Genomic DNA, 17,049 nt, shown 5'->3' with positions numbered 1-17,049 from the left:
CGGTCCCAAGCCCGGATAAAATGGGAGGGTTGCGTCAGGAACGGCATCCGGTGAAAAACCTGAGCCAAGCGGTTGAGTGGACCAGTTGGTTCACTGTGGCGACCGCTCACATACGCAGGGAGCAGCCGAAAGATCAACAACATGCAATTATCTAGCATGTCTGCTAACTACATACATGAGACATCATTACATCAATAAGAAATCACTTAAGATAAAATACATAAGATGTTACAAAGCATTAATAAACCAAGCGAGTGCCTTTTATTTATTTGTATGCTTGTATACAGTTTGTGTTTGTGCGCGTGAGTGAATTCTTAAGCATCGTTTTATTAGAAATTATTTATCCAACTTTCTTGTCAAGTTCTTCTGCCAATACACGAGGTACTAATGTAGCGAATCAGAAGATACAAATCCAAAAATAAAATATCGCGTTTTCAGAATGGTGAAAGTGTTACTGTGAATGTACACGTGTACCTTTTCCTGCTATTTCATCATACAGATGACAAGAGTCTGATACAGAGTTGCAAGCATACAGCGAGATGAATTTTGGGTAAATTCGTAGAAATATCACGTTTATATTGAGTACTGTATGTGTGTTTGTTCCTTGCCAGAAGCCTTAGAAGGTGCAGGTGTTTGGGCGACATAATAGGGCTTGGAGGAAAAACGTATAAATACAGCGTACACAGAACAAAACGAAACACTCGGGACAGTGACACAAAAAACTGGGATGCTGGGAAATTCTGCTTCCCTTTCCCCAACTGCACACATAGCCAGCAGCCAATCACAACCGTGATTAAATGAATGGGGCATTCTGATTGGCCAGACTCGCTCCTCCAGCCGTACTGTATTTAGATTTTCAGCATCCCATTCAGTTATTTAGTTTGTTTATTTTTTTCCCCTTTTATTTTTAGTTATTTATTTGTCTCTTTATTTCTTAGTTTACTCTGTCTATTGTTATTATTTATTCTTTGGCATATTTTTGTTAAGTTTGATTATATTGTATTATTCTTTTTATTGTAATCTTCTATTTAACTGTGTATAGTTAGTTGTATAATTCAATTTTTACACCTGTATCTTGTAATGTTATATTTTATTATTGTAAGTGTTTTGTGATTCAAATTAAAAAGATTTCAACCTTTAATGTGTGTGTGTGTGTGTGTGCGCGCGCGCGCGCGGAGAGAGATGTGAGTCAAAATCACGTACAGTAAACGGCAGCAGTGCTAAACCGATAAACCGATCAACATTTACTTAATTCCTCTACACTCCAGGGGCAAAAAAGGGATAAAACCTTCAGGGCTAGATTAAAATTATTCGGGGCTCTAGCTCTAGTGACGCCCCTGGCCACGCCCATGGCCCCACTTCCCCCCCAGATGAACACCCCCCCCCCTTACTGATTCTGATTCTGATTCTAAATGACGCGCTATATAGAACCTGCCGATCTGGTTGCCATACCAACAAAACGCGTCAGCGACAAGAGAGAGCAAGTGAATTTCTACTGCGCTTAAAAAAGTTTCCTCATTTCTAAAGAGAGTTACTAGGATTTAGTTTATTCTTGGATTGAAACAATGAGTCAGCGACATATTTTACAAGGTAAGAAAATATTTCAGAGCTTAAAATTAAGAAATAAATAAATGAATAAATAAAAACACCACCAAGCATGAGGGCTTTTTTATCAGTTTATTAGTTAGTAGTAGCGGTCTTTAAGGCTCATTATGTACCTTATAGTATTTTCCAACATTATTGTTTTATAGTTTTTGATGAGTACCAGAAAGAAAGGGTGAAGTTCGTGCAGACAGTTGCAGAGCTCGCAAAAAGACCTCAAAATATGGATACACTTCAAAATGCAGGTAAGTGAACTTCTTAATGTTTTGCATGTTTATAATAAACATTATAATATACACTGATCAGGCATAACATTATGAGCAGTGAGAGGTGAAGTGAATAACACTGATCATCTCCTCATCATGGCACCTGTTAGTGGGTGGGATATATTAGGAACATTTTGTCCTCAGAGTTGATGTGTTAGAAGAAGGAAAAATGGGCAAGTGTAAGGATTTGAGCGAATTTGATGAAGGGCCAAATTGTGATGGCTAGACCACTGGATCAGAGCATCTCCAAAACTGCAGCTCTTGTAGGGTGTTGCCGGTCTGCAGTGGTCAGTATCTATCAAAAGTGGTCCAAGGAAGGAACAGTGGTGAACCGGCGACAGGGTCATTGATGCACATGGGGAGCAAAGGCTGGCCCGTGTGATCTGATCCAACAGATGAGCTACTGTTGCTCAGATTGCTGAAGTAGTTAATGCTGGTTCTGATAGAACGGTGTCAGAATACACAGTGCAGGACAGGTCAGGGCTGTTTTGGCAGCAAAAGGGGAACCAACACTACATTAGGGAGGTGGTCATAATGTTATGCCTGCCTGGTTTAATTAAACCATTCAAATGGTAAAAGATCAATCTTGTACTTCTAAATTATTTAAAATCAAACTAAATTACATCAAACATGGAAATAGAGAAAGAGAGGGAGGGGTCACATAAGTGTCCTCTCCTGTATAAACAGGGGTCTGAGGCTACACAGCTAATTATTGGAAAGTTTTTCTTTTACTTAAAAGCCAGTAGATATAGTATATAATATATGGTTTTGTTGTTTAAAGCAAATGTGTCTTATATTCCCAGTGTTGTCTATGTTGTTATTTACTGTTGTTGTTATCGTATTATAGTATTGTATAATATACTGTAATATTTTACTGTGTATTGTCTATTAACACAAAAGAGATTAAGGTTGGATATTCAAGTTTTTATGAGACACATTTTCAGGTTTTGCAAAAAATGATTTATTCATTAGAACAGATGTCTTAATAACAATGGATTAATAACATCGTTGGCATTGCTGACTGGACAGATTTCCTCTTCTCACATGCAGCATTCTCTCTCTCTCTCCCTTGTTTCAGGTGCGATATCCCTCCTGAGGTCTCTCGTCCTGGATCCGGTCCCGACTATCCAGCAGGCGGCTGCTCTGGCTCTCGGAAGACTCGCCAGCTACAACAATGACCTTGCCGAGGCTGTGGTGAAGGAAGGAATCCTGCCTCAGCTCGTCAACTCAATGGCCAAGCAGAATGTAAGTGTTTTATTCATGCCTTCATGCCTCCACAGGAATTTCCTCCGTACCAAGATAGTAAAATATCAGTGACACAATTATTATTTCTTTATGGATTTTATTACAGTTCCAGATTTGGGATATACTCTTTGGGAATATAATCTTTTTTTATGTAGCACCTTTTTATCCATACTTTATTAATAAGTAGAAAGTTTAACTGAATGAGAATTGAACAAAAGCAATTTTATTTTATTTTATTTGAATTGTTGTTCAATTTTCACATAACATTTAAAGTTGCAGTTTGTAAAGTCATTCTGGAACTTGACTCTAAAAAAAATATTTCCTTAAAGGGTGGGAAAGGCTTCTGGGTTCTAGCTTTCTAAAAAGGTCAGTTTCCTCTGAGAGAAAAACTAGAGAAGAGCTGCTTTTGCTAGATTTAACATTTTTCCAAGAGTAATAATAATAATAAATAGATCCCACTACTACTATCTACTATTTGTATTTTTTTCTGGCCCAGAAATTACCCCTGAACATAAGCAGGAACTATAATTACCTTTTTTTCTTCCAAAGGGGATTCAGTATTCATTGGTAAAATGTTTAAAGGACAGAGACAGCTTGTCACAGTTTTATTTGTAGTTTAAATTGACCTTATGGACAGCAGAGATGGCTGAAATTATTAACTGCTTCTTTCATTTTTCTGGCTTCATATCAGAGCAACCACAATGGAACAACCATTAGTTTCAGGGAAACTGCTTTAAACAAATCCCTTTTATTTTGCTTGAATTTTCACACATTTCATGTAATTCATTAATGTGTAGCTGTTATGTGTATGTGTGCTCTCATGTTTCACTATAAACATGAACCTAATCCACAGCGCTTCTATAAGAGGTCAGCGACGTTTGTTTTCCGTTCCGTGGCGAAGCACTCGCCCGAGCTGGCACAAGCCGTGATAGACTGCGGTGCCCTCGACGCTCTGGTCACCTGCCTGGATGAGCTCGATCCCGGAGTGAAAGAAGCTGCTGCGTGGGCGCTGGGCTACATTGCTCGCCACAATGGCTGTAAGTCTGAAGATTTCACAGCAGCATCTCCCACCTCCCATTTCCTACCTCCTGCCTCCCACTTCTTACCATCTACCGCTTATCTTCTACCTCCCACATCCTACCTCTTACCTCCCGTCTTCCACCTTTTACCTCCTACCTCTGACCTACCGCCTCCCAACTCGTACCTCTTACCTCTTACGTCCTACATCCTACCTCTTACCTCCCACCTCCTACCTCTTATCTCCAGCCTCTCTCCTCCTACCTCTTATCTCCAGCCTCTCTCTTCCTACCTGTTATCTCCCGCCTCCCACCTCCTACCTCCTGCCTTTCACCTCTCACCTCCTACATCTTACCTCCCACCTCCCTCTCCTACCTTTTATCTCCCACCTCCTACCTCTTATCTCCCACCTCCCTCTCCTACCTTTTATCTCCCACCTCCTACCTCTTACCTCCTGCCTCCCTCTCCTACCTTTTATCTCTTGCTCCCACCTCCTACTTCTTATCTCCCGCCTCCCACCTCCTACCTCTTATCTCCCGCCTCCCACCTCCTACCTCTTCTTCTGAACGTATTTATGGTACAGAAAAACAACAGACCCTTAGAGGCAAATTCTGCTGCTCATCTGTTTTAGTTAGAATATAGACACTCAGAAAGCCTACATGAATTATTATTATTTATTAGTTATTAATAATTATCAATAACTGTGTATATATAATGATCTTTTTTCTATAACAGAATATACTTTGAATATTCTATGATTGAAATTCTATGAACTAGATCAAATAGACGGTTTATTCAGAGTAAGATCTCTATTCTGTTGTTTAATAAGTCAGGTCCATGTGGAAAAACAAATTTGGGGGAAAAAAATAAGGAAAAATAAATAATTATAAGAGATAAAAATGTACTACATATGCTTCCTATAGATCTCGATCTTTTCCATTATGTGATCCTTTAATATTAATATGAACGTTTTTAACAAATACATACAAAGACATTGGGAAAAAAAATCTATATTTTGAGAGGTAAGGAAAATTTCCCTTGGCCATTTTTATCAAAAGCAAAGAGTCCGACTGTATCAGAAACCAAAAACATGCGAGTTTGAAACCTAAAGTTTGCATAATGATAAATGGTCAGTTTTAATTACTTATTATTTTTTAGCCACTGTAGCCTCCAGCGTTAAACTGTAAAAGCAAATTTTAGAGATTCAACAAGTTTTGGCTCATGAACGACATTTCAGAGGCAATTTGGATAAAAGTCATTTAATTTAATGAAGATCTTTCTAAATGAATTTTGATAAATTTTTTCCTGATGTTTTCCCTAACGCAGCTTTGGCTCAGGCGGTGGTGGATGCAGGCGCAGTTCCTCTGCTTGTGCTCTGCATGCAGGAGCCTGAGATCGCTCTGAAGAGGTTCTCCGCTGCAGCGCTGAGTGACATCGCCAAACACTCGTCAGAGCTCGCACAAGCTGTAGTGGACCTTGGAGCTGTTGCACACCTGGCTCAGATGAGCTTGTACCCAGACGCCAAACTGAAGGTCAGAGTAACAGCCTCATCTCTAATCTGTCTAATCTGTTTATATTAGTATGTAGTGTATTTGACATCCACCTGTTCACACACACCAGCTACACTTTTTATAGCTAAGAGCTTTAATAAATATAAGTTATAATGTTTATCGTAAATGGTACACGGCACTGTTGAATTCTCGATTCTGATTGGTCAGGAGGTGTCGATTATTTTTCTGTAGCGTCAGTGTTGCAGGATAAAAGGTTTATTGCAATGTGTTTGTTTGGGTCTGTTAGTGTTTCTATGGTAACAACTCTTGTATGATTTGTATGGCAGACACTACTCTTAAGCTTAATAAATGTGTTGTAATTTAACTAATGAAATACTTGGTATGTTGATACTGTGAAGTTTTCTGTAAGGTTGATTAACAGGGTCTCCAGAGTCTCCACCATGGATGACTATTTATTATTATCCCCTAAATATAATATCCCCAATATTACTACTGATTAATCATTCTGTCACATTTTAATAAATCTCTTCCTTGTTGTATATAGAGGCACGTTTTCTCGGCTCTAAGCCAAATCTCCAAGCACTCTGTGGACCTGGCAGAGATGGTGGTGGAGGCTGAGATCTTCCCTGCTGTACTGGCTTGCCTTAAAGACCCAGATGAGAATGTGAGGAAGAACGTCAGCACGCTGATACAAGAGATCGTAAAACACACCCCTGAGGTACTGAACACGACTACTACAGCATTACATCAAGATCCAGTTTTTTCAACAGCTGTCCTGCACTTCTTCATGAGATGCTTCTTAGCTCAAGGCTGTGTGTGTGTGTGTTTTTTTCCCTTCAGTTATCCCAGGTGATCGTGAGCACTGGAGGTGTGGCAGCTGTGACTGATTGTCTAGGAAACTCTAGAGGAAGTGTGCGACTGCCCGGCATCATGGCGCTCGGCTACATGGCTGGACACTCGGAGAAACTCGCCATGGCTGTTATTGTATCTCAGGTCTGCTACTATAAGCTCTATTTTATGGGCAATCTATTCCAAACCACATACCTCTCATTATTGCTGGTGTTTGGGTCTCTCCCTGTTCATAAAGATAAGGCTAGTGTGATTGTCCAAGACTGTTAAGATGCTCACTGACTAGAAGTACTTTAACTTTTTGCCCCACTGGTAGATGGTACAATAATTCTATACTAAATGACTATATTTGTTCATGTGACCCTCAGTCCAAAGACATTTGTGGTTATGCTGATTGGTATCTCTAAATTGTCTGTAGTGTGTGAATGGGTGTGTGATTGTGTGGGTGATTATGCCCTGTGATAAGCTGGCACCTTGTGCCCTGAGACCCCTGGGATACCCCCCAGGCTCCCTGCTACCCTGATATCCAGTATCAAGCAAACTATTTTCTATATTAATTAGTCTTGATATCTTTTATATTAAGTTTTCAATTAGAATGTGTCACATGGTATCATTTCTCTGCTCATTCCACCACTCGTCTGAACTCTCCACTAGGGTGTACCACAGCTGGTTAGCTGTCTGACAGAGGAGACAGAGGATCACATGAAGGCTGCAACAGTCTGGGCTCTGGGACAGATCGGCCATCACACACCAGAGCATGCAAGAGCTGTAGCCAGGTTTAATGTGCTCCCCAAACTGATGAGACTCTACCTGGACACTCAGTGCTCAGAGGACCTGCAAGTCAAGGTGCCAAAAAATATTTCAAGGAACTGTGGAATGTGATCTGATATTTTACAACCTCTTACTGACTTAGGTCCTAATGAAATGTGGGCCCTGGGTATTTATAGCTAAATATTATGTCCTGTGAATTTAAGGCCCTTGGAAAAAAAACCTTTGAGTACATAGGGACAGTGGAATATAGACCTGGAATATAGACATGGCTGTAGGGTTTACATAACTTAAAGTCCTGGAAATATAGGCTCTGAAACCTAAAGATTCCCTATATTACCTAGGAAAGTAGGGCCCTGGGTAGGTAGTGCCTAGCAATATAGGGAATCTGGTATACAGTCCCTAGGAATATAGGGTCCTGGCTAGATAGTCCCTAGGAATATAGGGTCCTGGGTAGTTAGTTTCTAACAACATTGGGTCCTGGGTAGATAGTCCCTAGGAATACACGGAACTTGGTATACAGTCCCTAGGAACATTGGATCCTGGATATATAGTCCCCAAGCCAAAGAGAACCAAAGATCCATAGTTTTTTGTTACACAACAAGCATAATCAATCTCTCTCTCTCTCTCTCTCTCTCTTTTGATGCAGGCGAAGAAGGCCTTAAAGAGCATTCTTCAGAAGTGCACTTACCTTCCAGCACTGGAGCCGCTCCTCTATGAACCTCCCAGCGATATTCTCAAATACGTCATCTACCAGTTCAGCAAGGTCCATTGCATGTTCCCCACTACACACATAGCATTTCCTATTGAAGGCTGGCTGTGTAAATGAATCATCTGTCCTGTTGGTTTCATGTCCTGTAGGTTCTTCCTCATGACAGTAAAGCTCGGAGGTCGTTTGTAACCAATGGAGGACTGAAGAAGGTGCTGAAAATTAAAGCTGAGCCTGGTTCTGCTCTGCAGAAGTACATCAACGCCATTAACGCCTGCTACCCTGAGGAGATAGTCAGGTTTATAACTGTTCTTAATGAACATTTATTCATGGAAAAAATGAAATAATTACCTTCTTCTTATGTGTATTATTGATTTATGTGTATGCATCTTGTGTGTGTTATTTGTTCACTAGTTAATCTTTCTTTAACAGGTACTATTCACCTGGATATTTGGAAGAACTACTGGAAAGGGCCAAGAACCATCAGCTTGCTCATGACAGGAAGCACAAGGACAGATCTTCATGATATGTGAAATGATAAATATGCATTCATCTAGCATGTCTGCTGTAGACTAAACTAACTACATACAGCATCCTCCACAATTATTGGCACCCCTGGTTAAGATGTGTTCTTAGGCTTCTAATAAATTCATTTTTTTTAAACAATATAGAACCACAATGCAAAAAAAGAGAAAAATTCCTCCTTTAAATTAAGTACAATTATTCAGTGGAAAAAAATATCCCACATTAAGAAATTTTTTTTTTTTACATGAAATCATGTGTGGCACAATTATTGGCACCCCTGATGTCCATATTTCGTACAACCCCCTTTTGCCAACAGGACAGCACTCAATCTCCTCCTATAACATTTCACAAGATTGGAGAACACAGAGAGAGGGATCTTTGACCATTCCTCTTTGCACAATCTTTCTAGATCATCCAGAGTCCTGGGTCCTCTCTTATGCACTCTCCTCTTCAGCTCACTCCACAGGTTTTGGGTTGAATTGGGTTGAGGTCTGGGGATTGAGATGGCGATAGGAGGAGCTTGATTTTGTGTCTGCTGAATCATTTTTGTGTAGATTTCGCCACACGTTTTGGGTTATCCTGCTGAAAGACCCAATGACGACCCATCTTCAGCTTTCTGACAGAGGCAATCAGATTTTGATTTAAAATGTCCTGGTATTTCAAAGAGTTCATGATGCCATACACTCTAACAAGGTTCCCAGGGCCTTTGGAAGAGAAACAGGCCCACAGTATCACAGATCCTCCACCATACTTCACAATGGGCATGAGGCGCTTTTCCTCATACTCATCTTCTGTTTTAAGCCAGACCCACTTAGGGTGTTTGTTGCCAAGAAGCTCTATCTTCATCTCATCTGACCAAAGCTCACGGTCCCAGTTGAAGTCTCAGTACCGCTGTGATTGTAGGTGAGAAAAGGCTTTTTCCTTGCATGCCTCCCAAACAGTTTGTTGGCATGTAGATAGCGTCTGATGGTTGTTATGGAGACTTTGTGACCCCAAGATGCCACTCTTTGATGCAGTTCACTGTGCATGGTGGCAAGATAAACTCGGGTCCTCGTCCAGCCTTGTTTGTCACTGTTCCAGTTGTTTTAAACTCCTTAATGATTCCTCTGACTAGATCTGGGCAAGTTTCGGCGAGTGGCTATTTTCTTGTAGCCATTGCCTGACTTATGAAGGTCGACACACATCTGCCTTACTTGAATGAGGTGTTCTCTTGTCTCTCCCATGTTTGAGTGGATTAAAGAAATAGGCCTCTGTGTCACGTCATATTTATACCCCAGGGAAACAGGAAGTCATGAATTATTAATAAAAATTTCTGGATACTCTGATCAACTGTAAAAACTACAGTAAAAATTGAGCTGAAGCGGAGAGTGTATAAGAGAGTACCCAGGACTCTGGATGATCTGGAAAGATTGTGCAAAAAGGAATGGTCAAAGTTCCCTCTCTCTGTATTCTCCAATCTTGTGAAATGTTATAGGAGGTGATTAAGTGCTGTCTTGTTGTCAAAAGGGGGTTGTATGAAATATGGACATCAAGGATGCCAATAATTGTGCCATACATGATTTCATGTAAAAAAAAAAAAATTCTTAATGTGGGATATTTTTTTTCCACTGAATAATTGTACTTCATTTCAAAGTCAAAGTCAATGTCCATAATAGAGGGAAGAGAGACTCCGATGATCTTCTCAGCTGTCCTCACTATCTGCTGAAGGGTCTTGCGATCCGAGACGGTGCAATTCCCAAACCAGGCAGTGATGCAGCTGCTCAGGATGCTCTCGATGGTCCCTCTGTAGAAGGTGGTCAGGATGGGAGGTGGAAGATGAGCCTTCCTCAGCCTTCGCAGGAAGTAGAGATGCTGCTGGGCCTTTCTGGTGATGGAGCTGGTGTTGAGTGACCAGGTGAGGTCCTCCGCCAGGTGAACACCAAGGAATTTGGTGCTCTTGACGATCTCCACGACGGACCCATCGATGTTCAGTGGAGAATGGTCACTCTTTGTTCTCCTGAAGTCAACAACCATCTCTTTAGTCTTGTCGACGTTCAGAGACAGGTTATTAACTTTACACCAGGCTGCTAGTTGTTGCACCTCCTCTCTGTATGCTGACTCGTCGTTCTTGCTGATGAGACCCACCACGGTCGTGTCATCGGCGAACTTGACGATGTGATTGGAGCTGTGCATTGCTGCACAGTCGTGAGTCAGCAGAGTGAACAGCAGTGGACTGAGCACACAGCCCAGTGTTTAGTGTGGCGGTGCTGGAGATGCTCTTCCCGATCCGGACTGACTGAGGTCTTCCAGTCAGGAAATCCAGGATCCAATTGCAGAGGGAGGTGTTGATGCCCAGCAGACTCAGCTTCTCGATCAAGTGCTGAGGAATGATCGTATTGAATGCTGAACTGAAGTCAATGAACAGCATTCGTAGGTTAGTGTCCTTATTGTCCAGGTGTGTGAGGGCCAGATGGAGGGTTGTGCTGATGGCATCGTCTGTGGAGCGATTTGGACGATACGCAAACTGCATGGGGTCGATTGAAGGTGGCAGCAGGTTTTTAATGTGTCTCATGACAAGCCTCTCGAAGCACTTCATGATGATGGGTGTGAGTGCAACGGGACTGTAGTCATTAAGACAGGACACTGGAGACTTCTTCGGCACGGGATGATGGAGGAGGGATTTTTCTCTTTTTTTTGCATTGTGGTTCTATATTGGTTAAAAATTAATTTACTAAAAAACCTAAGAACACATCTTAACCAGGGGTGCCAATAATTGTGGAGTGCGCTGTACATAATAGTTGGTTTGATGCTTTCAAAACATTTTAGTTTTAATAATCAATAAAAAATCACTTAAAACTGAGAAATGGAGGATGTTAAGATGTCTAAAGCATTAATAAATCCATTGAGTGCCTTTCATTTATTTATGTTTGTATACTTTTTTTATTCGTGTGTGTGTGTTTTTATTATTTATTCATCCAACTTTCTTGCCAAGTTCTTCTGCCAATACACGAGCTACTAATGTGGCGAATCCGCAGAAACGAATCCAAAAATACATTTTACAATACAATACAATACAATACAATACAATACAATACAATACAAAAAAAAAACACGTTTTCAGAATGGTGAAAGTGTTACAATGAATGCTGACAACACGTGTGCATTTTCCTGCTATTTCATTATACAGATGCGGTTTATTTTATGCCTATTCATACATACAAACATTCATACAAACCCCGCCCCTGCGTTATGATTGGCTACAAGTTCAGTTCAGTGATTGGTAAGTGGAGAAGGCGGACGTGACAATGAGGACTAATGTCAAACGAAATAAAGTGACTTTTAGGCTAAAAGTTATTGAAATGTTATAGAATTATAGTGTCTAATTCTATACTAGCGCCATTGAGCTAGAGGGACACAGTGTTTTCCGGGAAGACAGGTCAGCAGTGGACTCTGGTAAGCTCAAGAGTGGAGGTTTGTGCATTTATGTTAATAAATCATGGTGCACAAACTCGACCGTAATTGAAAGTCATTGCTCAGCTCATCTGGAGTATTTGATGATTAAATGCAGACCCTTTTATCTACTGTACCATGAGAATTCTCAGCCATTGTTAAGACTGCAGCCTTAGCTTACCTTGGGATGCTAATGCTAAGGCTGCTATGAAAGAACTGCATGCAGCTATCAGCAAGCAACAGGCTGCACATCCTGGTGGAGCTATTATTTTTGCGGGGGACTTCAACCACTCCAACTTAAGATATGTACTTCCAAAATTTCATCAGCATGTTTCCTGCACTCCTAAAGGGGACAACACACTGGACCATGTTTACACTAATGTTGCTGAGGCATACAGGGCCATTTCCCTCCCCCACTTGGGTCTGATCTAATCACCTCTCTGTGTTCATGCTACCCAAATACACACCACTCATCAAACGTGTGAAACCATCAGTGAATACGGTGAAGGTATGGCCAGAGAGGGGTATTTCCTCACTAAAGCAACAGCTACAAGACACTGACTGGAGCATGTTTGCCTCACAGGCCACCTCAGGTGCACAGACAGACATCAACATCTGTACATCATCTGTATTGGACCATATCAACATGTGTATTGACATGGTCACCATTGTCAAACATGTGAAACACTTTCCTAATCAGAAGCCATGGATGAACTCTGAGGTCCACCTCTTGCTGAAAGCAAGAGATGCTGCTTTTAAATCCGGTGATGCAGAAGTCTGCAGCAGAACCAGGACCAACCTGAAAAGGGGCATTAGGAAAGCCAAGCATGCACATAAACTGCGCATCGAGGAGCACTTCCACTGCAACTCCAACCCCAGATGCATGTGGAAAGGCATCCAGACCATCACTGACCACAAACTACAATACAGTCTCTACCTACCAGCAATGGCTTCCTCCCAGATGAGCTCAACCACTCCTTTGCTCGCTTCGACCAAGGCGTCATACACACCAGAAATGCTGACTGCTCTACGGCTGATCATCCAGTATCACTCTCCACAACAGAGGTACACTCAGCACTGAGCAGAGTAGATCCACGTAAGTCAGCTGGTCCTGAAGTCATACCCGGACATGTTCTCAGGACTTGTGCTGACCAACTGGTGCAAGTCTTCACTGACATTTGCAACCTGTCACTGGCCCAGGCCACTGTTCCCACATGTCTGAAGACTACAACCATCATACCAGTGCCCAAGCATTCTTCTGCGAAGTGCCTGAACGATTTCTGCCCTGTTGCATTCACCCCCATTGTTAGGAAGTGCTTTGAGAAGCTGGTTCTAAGTCACATCATAGCATGTCTCCCACCTACACTGGACCCACACCAGTTTGCCTACCACCCGAAAAGGTCAACAGAGGATGCTATTTCCATTGCAGTTCATCTAGCTCTCATCCACCTACATTCGGTTGTTGTTCATTGACTTCAGCTCTGCTTTTAATACAGTCGTCCCTAGTTAACTGATCGCTAAGCTCAGTGACCTGGGTATCTGCACATCCATATGCAGTTGGATTATGGACTTCTTAACAAATAGACCTCAATCTGTAAGGTTGGATAATCACATATCCTCAACCCTCATCCTGAACACCGGCATCCCACAAGACTGTGTGCTGAGCCCAGTGACAATACCTTCTTTATTGCACCACCTATAATCATTTGCACTCATTTGCACTCATTGTATTTTCCTTCTTCTGCATACTGTTTATATACTGTTTATATATGCAAATTATTTATATTTATTTATATACTGTTTATATATGCAAATTATTTGCACTGCGAAAATGCACTTCTGGTTAGATGCTAACTGTATTTCGTTGCCTTGTACCTACATGTGCAGTGGCAATAAAGTTGAATCTAATCTAATCTAATCTACTCCCTGTTCATCCATGACTGTGTTCTGCAGCATAACTCCAACATCTTCATCAAATATGCAGATGATACCACAGTTGTTACCACCGAATCAGCAACTACTATGAATCGGCCTACAGGGAGGAGATCCAAAGCCTGTCAGCATGGTGTTCCATGAACACCCTCACCCTCAATGCCACAAAGACCAAAGAACTCATCGTTGACTTCCAGAAATCTAACAGCAGCAGACACTCCCTTATCTACATCAATGGGTCTGAAGTAGAGCATGTCTCCAGATGTAAGTTCCTGGGTGTCCAGATCTCTGAGGATCTGTCCTGGCATCTGAACACCTCAACTCTGGTTCGGAAGGTTCGGAAAAGTTCACCTATCCCCCAAGATCCTGACCAACTTTTACCGCTGCATTATTGAGAGCATCTTGACAAGCTCCATCACAGTGTGGTATGGCAGCTCCACAGTGTGTGAAAAGAAATCATTGCAAAGGGTTGTGAAAACTGCCCAATGCATCACTGGTACCCAACTACCTCCTACTGAGTCTCTTCACCACAGCAGATGTCTGCACAGAGTACACAAAATCATCAAGGACTCCTCCCACCCGAGTCATAAACTGTTCAACCTCCTTCCATCCAGGAGGAGATACAGGTCCATCTACACCAGAACCAGCAGGTTCAGAGCCAGTTTTTTCCCTACAACCATAAATCTTCTGAACTACACTACAGTGCTAGGACACTCATGTCTCAATACACTTACCACCTTGCAGTTCTGCTTCACCCTGTACATTCTGCTATAATATAATTATAATATTTTCTCTGTGTAATTTAATTATAATGTACATATTGTCCACTTCATAGATTACATCTAGTTTATTACATCTGTGTATATATATATATATATAATATATTTATTCATATACTATATACTATCTGTATATACTTTGTATATTATTTCTGTTACTGCTGTACATACAATGTACATAATGCACACATTTTTGCACAATTTATAATTACACCTGACACTTTATCTGCTTTAAATACAACTTGCACATACTTCTCTATGCACACTCTGACATTTATTTATTGATGTACATATTTATCTTCACTTGTTTATTTGCAAGCTCTATCTGTCTGTCTGTCTGTCTGTTCAGGAAGGTCCACTGCAGGTTCCCCACTACACACCTGGCTCAAACATGTAGCATTAAGGGAGACGACACAGCAGAATAACTTTAAACATAATATTTATTATAACAAAAATCTGACCAAAATAACATTTTCAGGACCTCAGTATCAGTAAATTAAATCAAGATAAAATGTAAGTGAATGGATGCGGAACAAAACATAATGCTGCAAGATTGGAGCGCAGCTCTGGCAAACTGCCCAAGCAACAGCGGAGCAGCGGCCTCGACCAACTCTCACACCATGGTTAAGTAAGCGCTATGATGAGCATCAGGTGACCTCAAGTCACGCCCCGATCACCAAAACCTGCAACAGAAACAAGAAACCAAAACACCCATATCAACACAACTCGGTCCTAACACATAGCATTTCCTACTGAAGGCTGGCTGTGTAAAGGAATCATCTGTCTTGTTGGTTTCATGTCCTGTACTGTAGGTTCTTCCTCATGACAGTAAAGCTCGGAGGTTGTTTGTAAGCAGCGGAGGACTGAAGAAGGTGCAGGAAATTAAAGCTGAGCCCGGTTCTGCTCCGCAGAAGTACATCAACACCATTAACGCCTGCTACCCCGAGGAGATAGTCAGGTTTATAACTGTTCTTAATGAACATTTATTCATGAAAAGAAATTGAACAATCACCTTCTACTTATGTGTATTATTGATTCATGTGTATCTTATGTGTGTTATTTGTTCACTAGTTAATCTTTCTTTAACAGGTACTAGTCACCTGGATATTCAGAAGCACTACTGGAAAGGATCGAGAATTATCAGTCTGCTTAGGACAGGAAGCTCATCTTCATGATATGCTAAATGATAAATATGCTTTTATCTAGCATGTCCGCTGTAGACTAAACTAACTACATACATAATAGTTGTTTTGTTGCTTTCGAAACATTTCACATTTTTAATAATCATCAATAAGAAATCCCTTAAAACTGAGAAATAGAGGAATACATAAGATGTTCTAAAGCATTAATAAACCCAGTGAGTGCCTTTTACTGATCTATATGCTTGTATACATTTTTATTTCTGTGTGTGAGAATTCTTAAGCAGTTTTATTAGAAACATTTATTTATCAAACTTTCTTGCCAAGTTCTTCTCCCAATACACAAGCTACTAATGTGGCGAATCCGCAGATATGAATCCAAAAATAAAACAACACGTTTTGCAGCAGGTAGATCACTGCGTCGTCCACACCGAGGCCGGGCCGATATGCAAACTGCAGTAGGTCGAGCACTGTGCACACTATGGAACGGAGGTGACAGAGGATGATCCTCTCCATGGTCTTTATCAGGTGGGAGGTTAAGGAAACAGGTCTGAAGTGGTTCAGTTCCCTGGGGTGTGCAGTCTTTGGTACTGGAACAACACAGGAAGTTTTCCACAGCATTGGGACCTTCTCCAGGCTGAGACTGAGAATAAACCTGACCACCCCACATAGCTGGTCAGCACAGTGCCTGAGCAGTCTCGGGCTAATTCCATCCGGCCCTGCAACCTTCCTTGCCTTTATCATTCAGCCACGTCTCAGTAAAAAACATAAGGCTGCACTCCCGGTATACTCTCTGCAGCCGGGCGAGTGCCATTGGCTCATCCATCTTACTGGGGAGGGAGCGGGCGTTTCCCATGATAACAGATGGTAAACATAGTTTATATTTCCATTTCCTCTCCCTGCTTCTCAGTCCTGCTCTGCAGCCTCTTCTCCTTCTCACTATCTCTGAAGGAATCTCTAGTTTCTGCCCGTAGAGAAGTCCGGTACGAACATTGAGTCCCGGGTGAGACTAAGAAGGGTCTCCCAGGCAATTCCAACTCGTGCGGCGCCATCTTGAATAACGAGCGTTATAGAAATGTTATAGAATGATAGTGTCTAACCTTCACAATTTCTGCATCTGTCCTCATCAACTGTAGTAATAATAAATAAATAAATAAATAATCAAATTCATGAATACATAAATAAATGAATAGATTAATTACATTTAATTCATTTAATTACTGCCACCGTTAATCAAAATGACATGCATTCCCGTCTGTCCAATCAGCACCTTGCTTG

At 41.3% G+C, this 17,049-nt stretch overlaps 1 protein-coding gene across 1 annotated transcript; it reads left to right on the top strand.

Moving 5' to 3' along the window:
• The first annotated feature begins 4,017 nt into the window (after positions 1-4,017).
• On the top strand, positions 4,018-8,577 carry LOC131344045 (sperm-associated antigen 6-like). The gene is made up of 8 exons (XM_058375980.1): positions 4,018-4,150; positions 5,457-5,662; positions 6,186-6,359; positions 6,482-6,634; positions 7,145-7,336; positions 7,908-8,024; positions 8,120-8,265; positions 8,400-8,577. Exons 2-8 carry the CDS (start codon positions 5,510-5,512, stop codon positions 8,491-8,493), a joined length of 1,029 nt encoding a protein of 342 aa, XP_058231963.1. The 5' UTR covers positions 4,018-4,150; positions 5,457-5,509; the 3' UTR covers positions 8,494-8,577.
• The last annotated feature ends 8,472 nt before the right edge of the window (positions 8,578-17,049 follow it).

Source organism: Hemibagrus wyckioides, linkage group LG23, assembly GCF_019097595.1.
Source record: "Hemibagrus wyckioides isolate EC202008001 linkage group LG23, SWU_Hwy_1.0, whole genome shotgun sequence".
Taxonomy (NCBI): Eukaryota; Metazoa; Chordata; class Actinopteri; order Siluriformes; family Bagridae; genus Hemibagrus; species Hemibagrus wyckioides.
The sequence above is the reverse complement of the archived record's forward strand: the minus strand, read 5'-3'. Positions and strand labels throughout refer to the sequence as shown.

Excerpts from the sequence above, each read along its gene's own strand:
- LOC131344045 (XM_058375980.1), top strand. The coding sequence starts at position 5,510 with ATGCAGGAGCCTGAGATCGCTCTGAAGAGGTTCTCCGCTGCAGCGCTG. Across the intron at positions 6,360-6,481 it reads TCGTAAAACACACCCCTGAG|TTATCCCAGGTGATCGTGAG; the intron begins GTACTGAACACG and ends TTTTCCCTTCAG. Across the intron at positions 8,025-8,119 it reads TCATCTACCAGTTCAGCAAG|GTTCTTCCTCATGACAGTAA; the intron begins GTCCATTGCATG and ends CATGTCCTGTAG.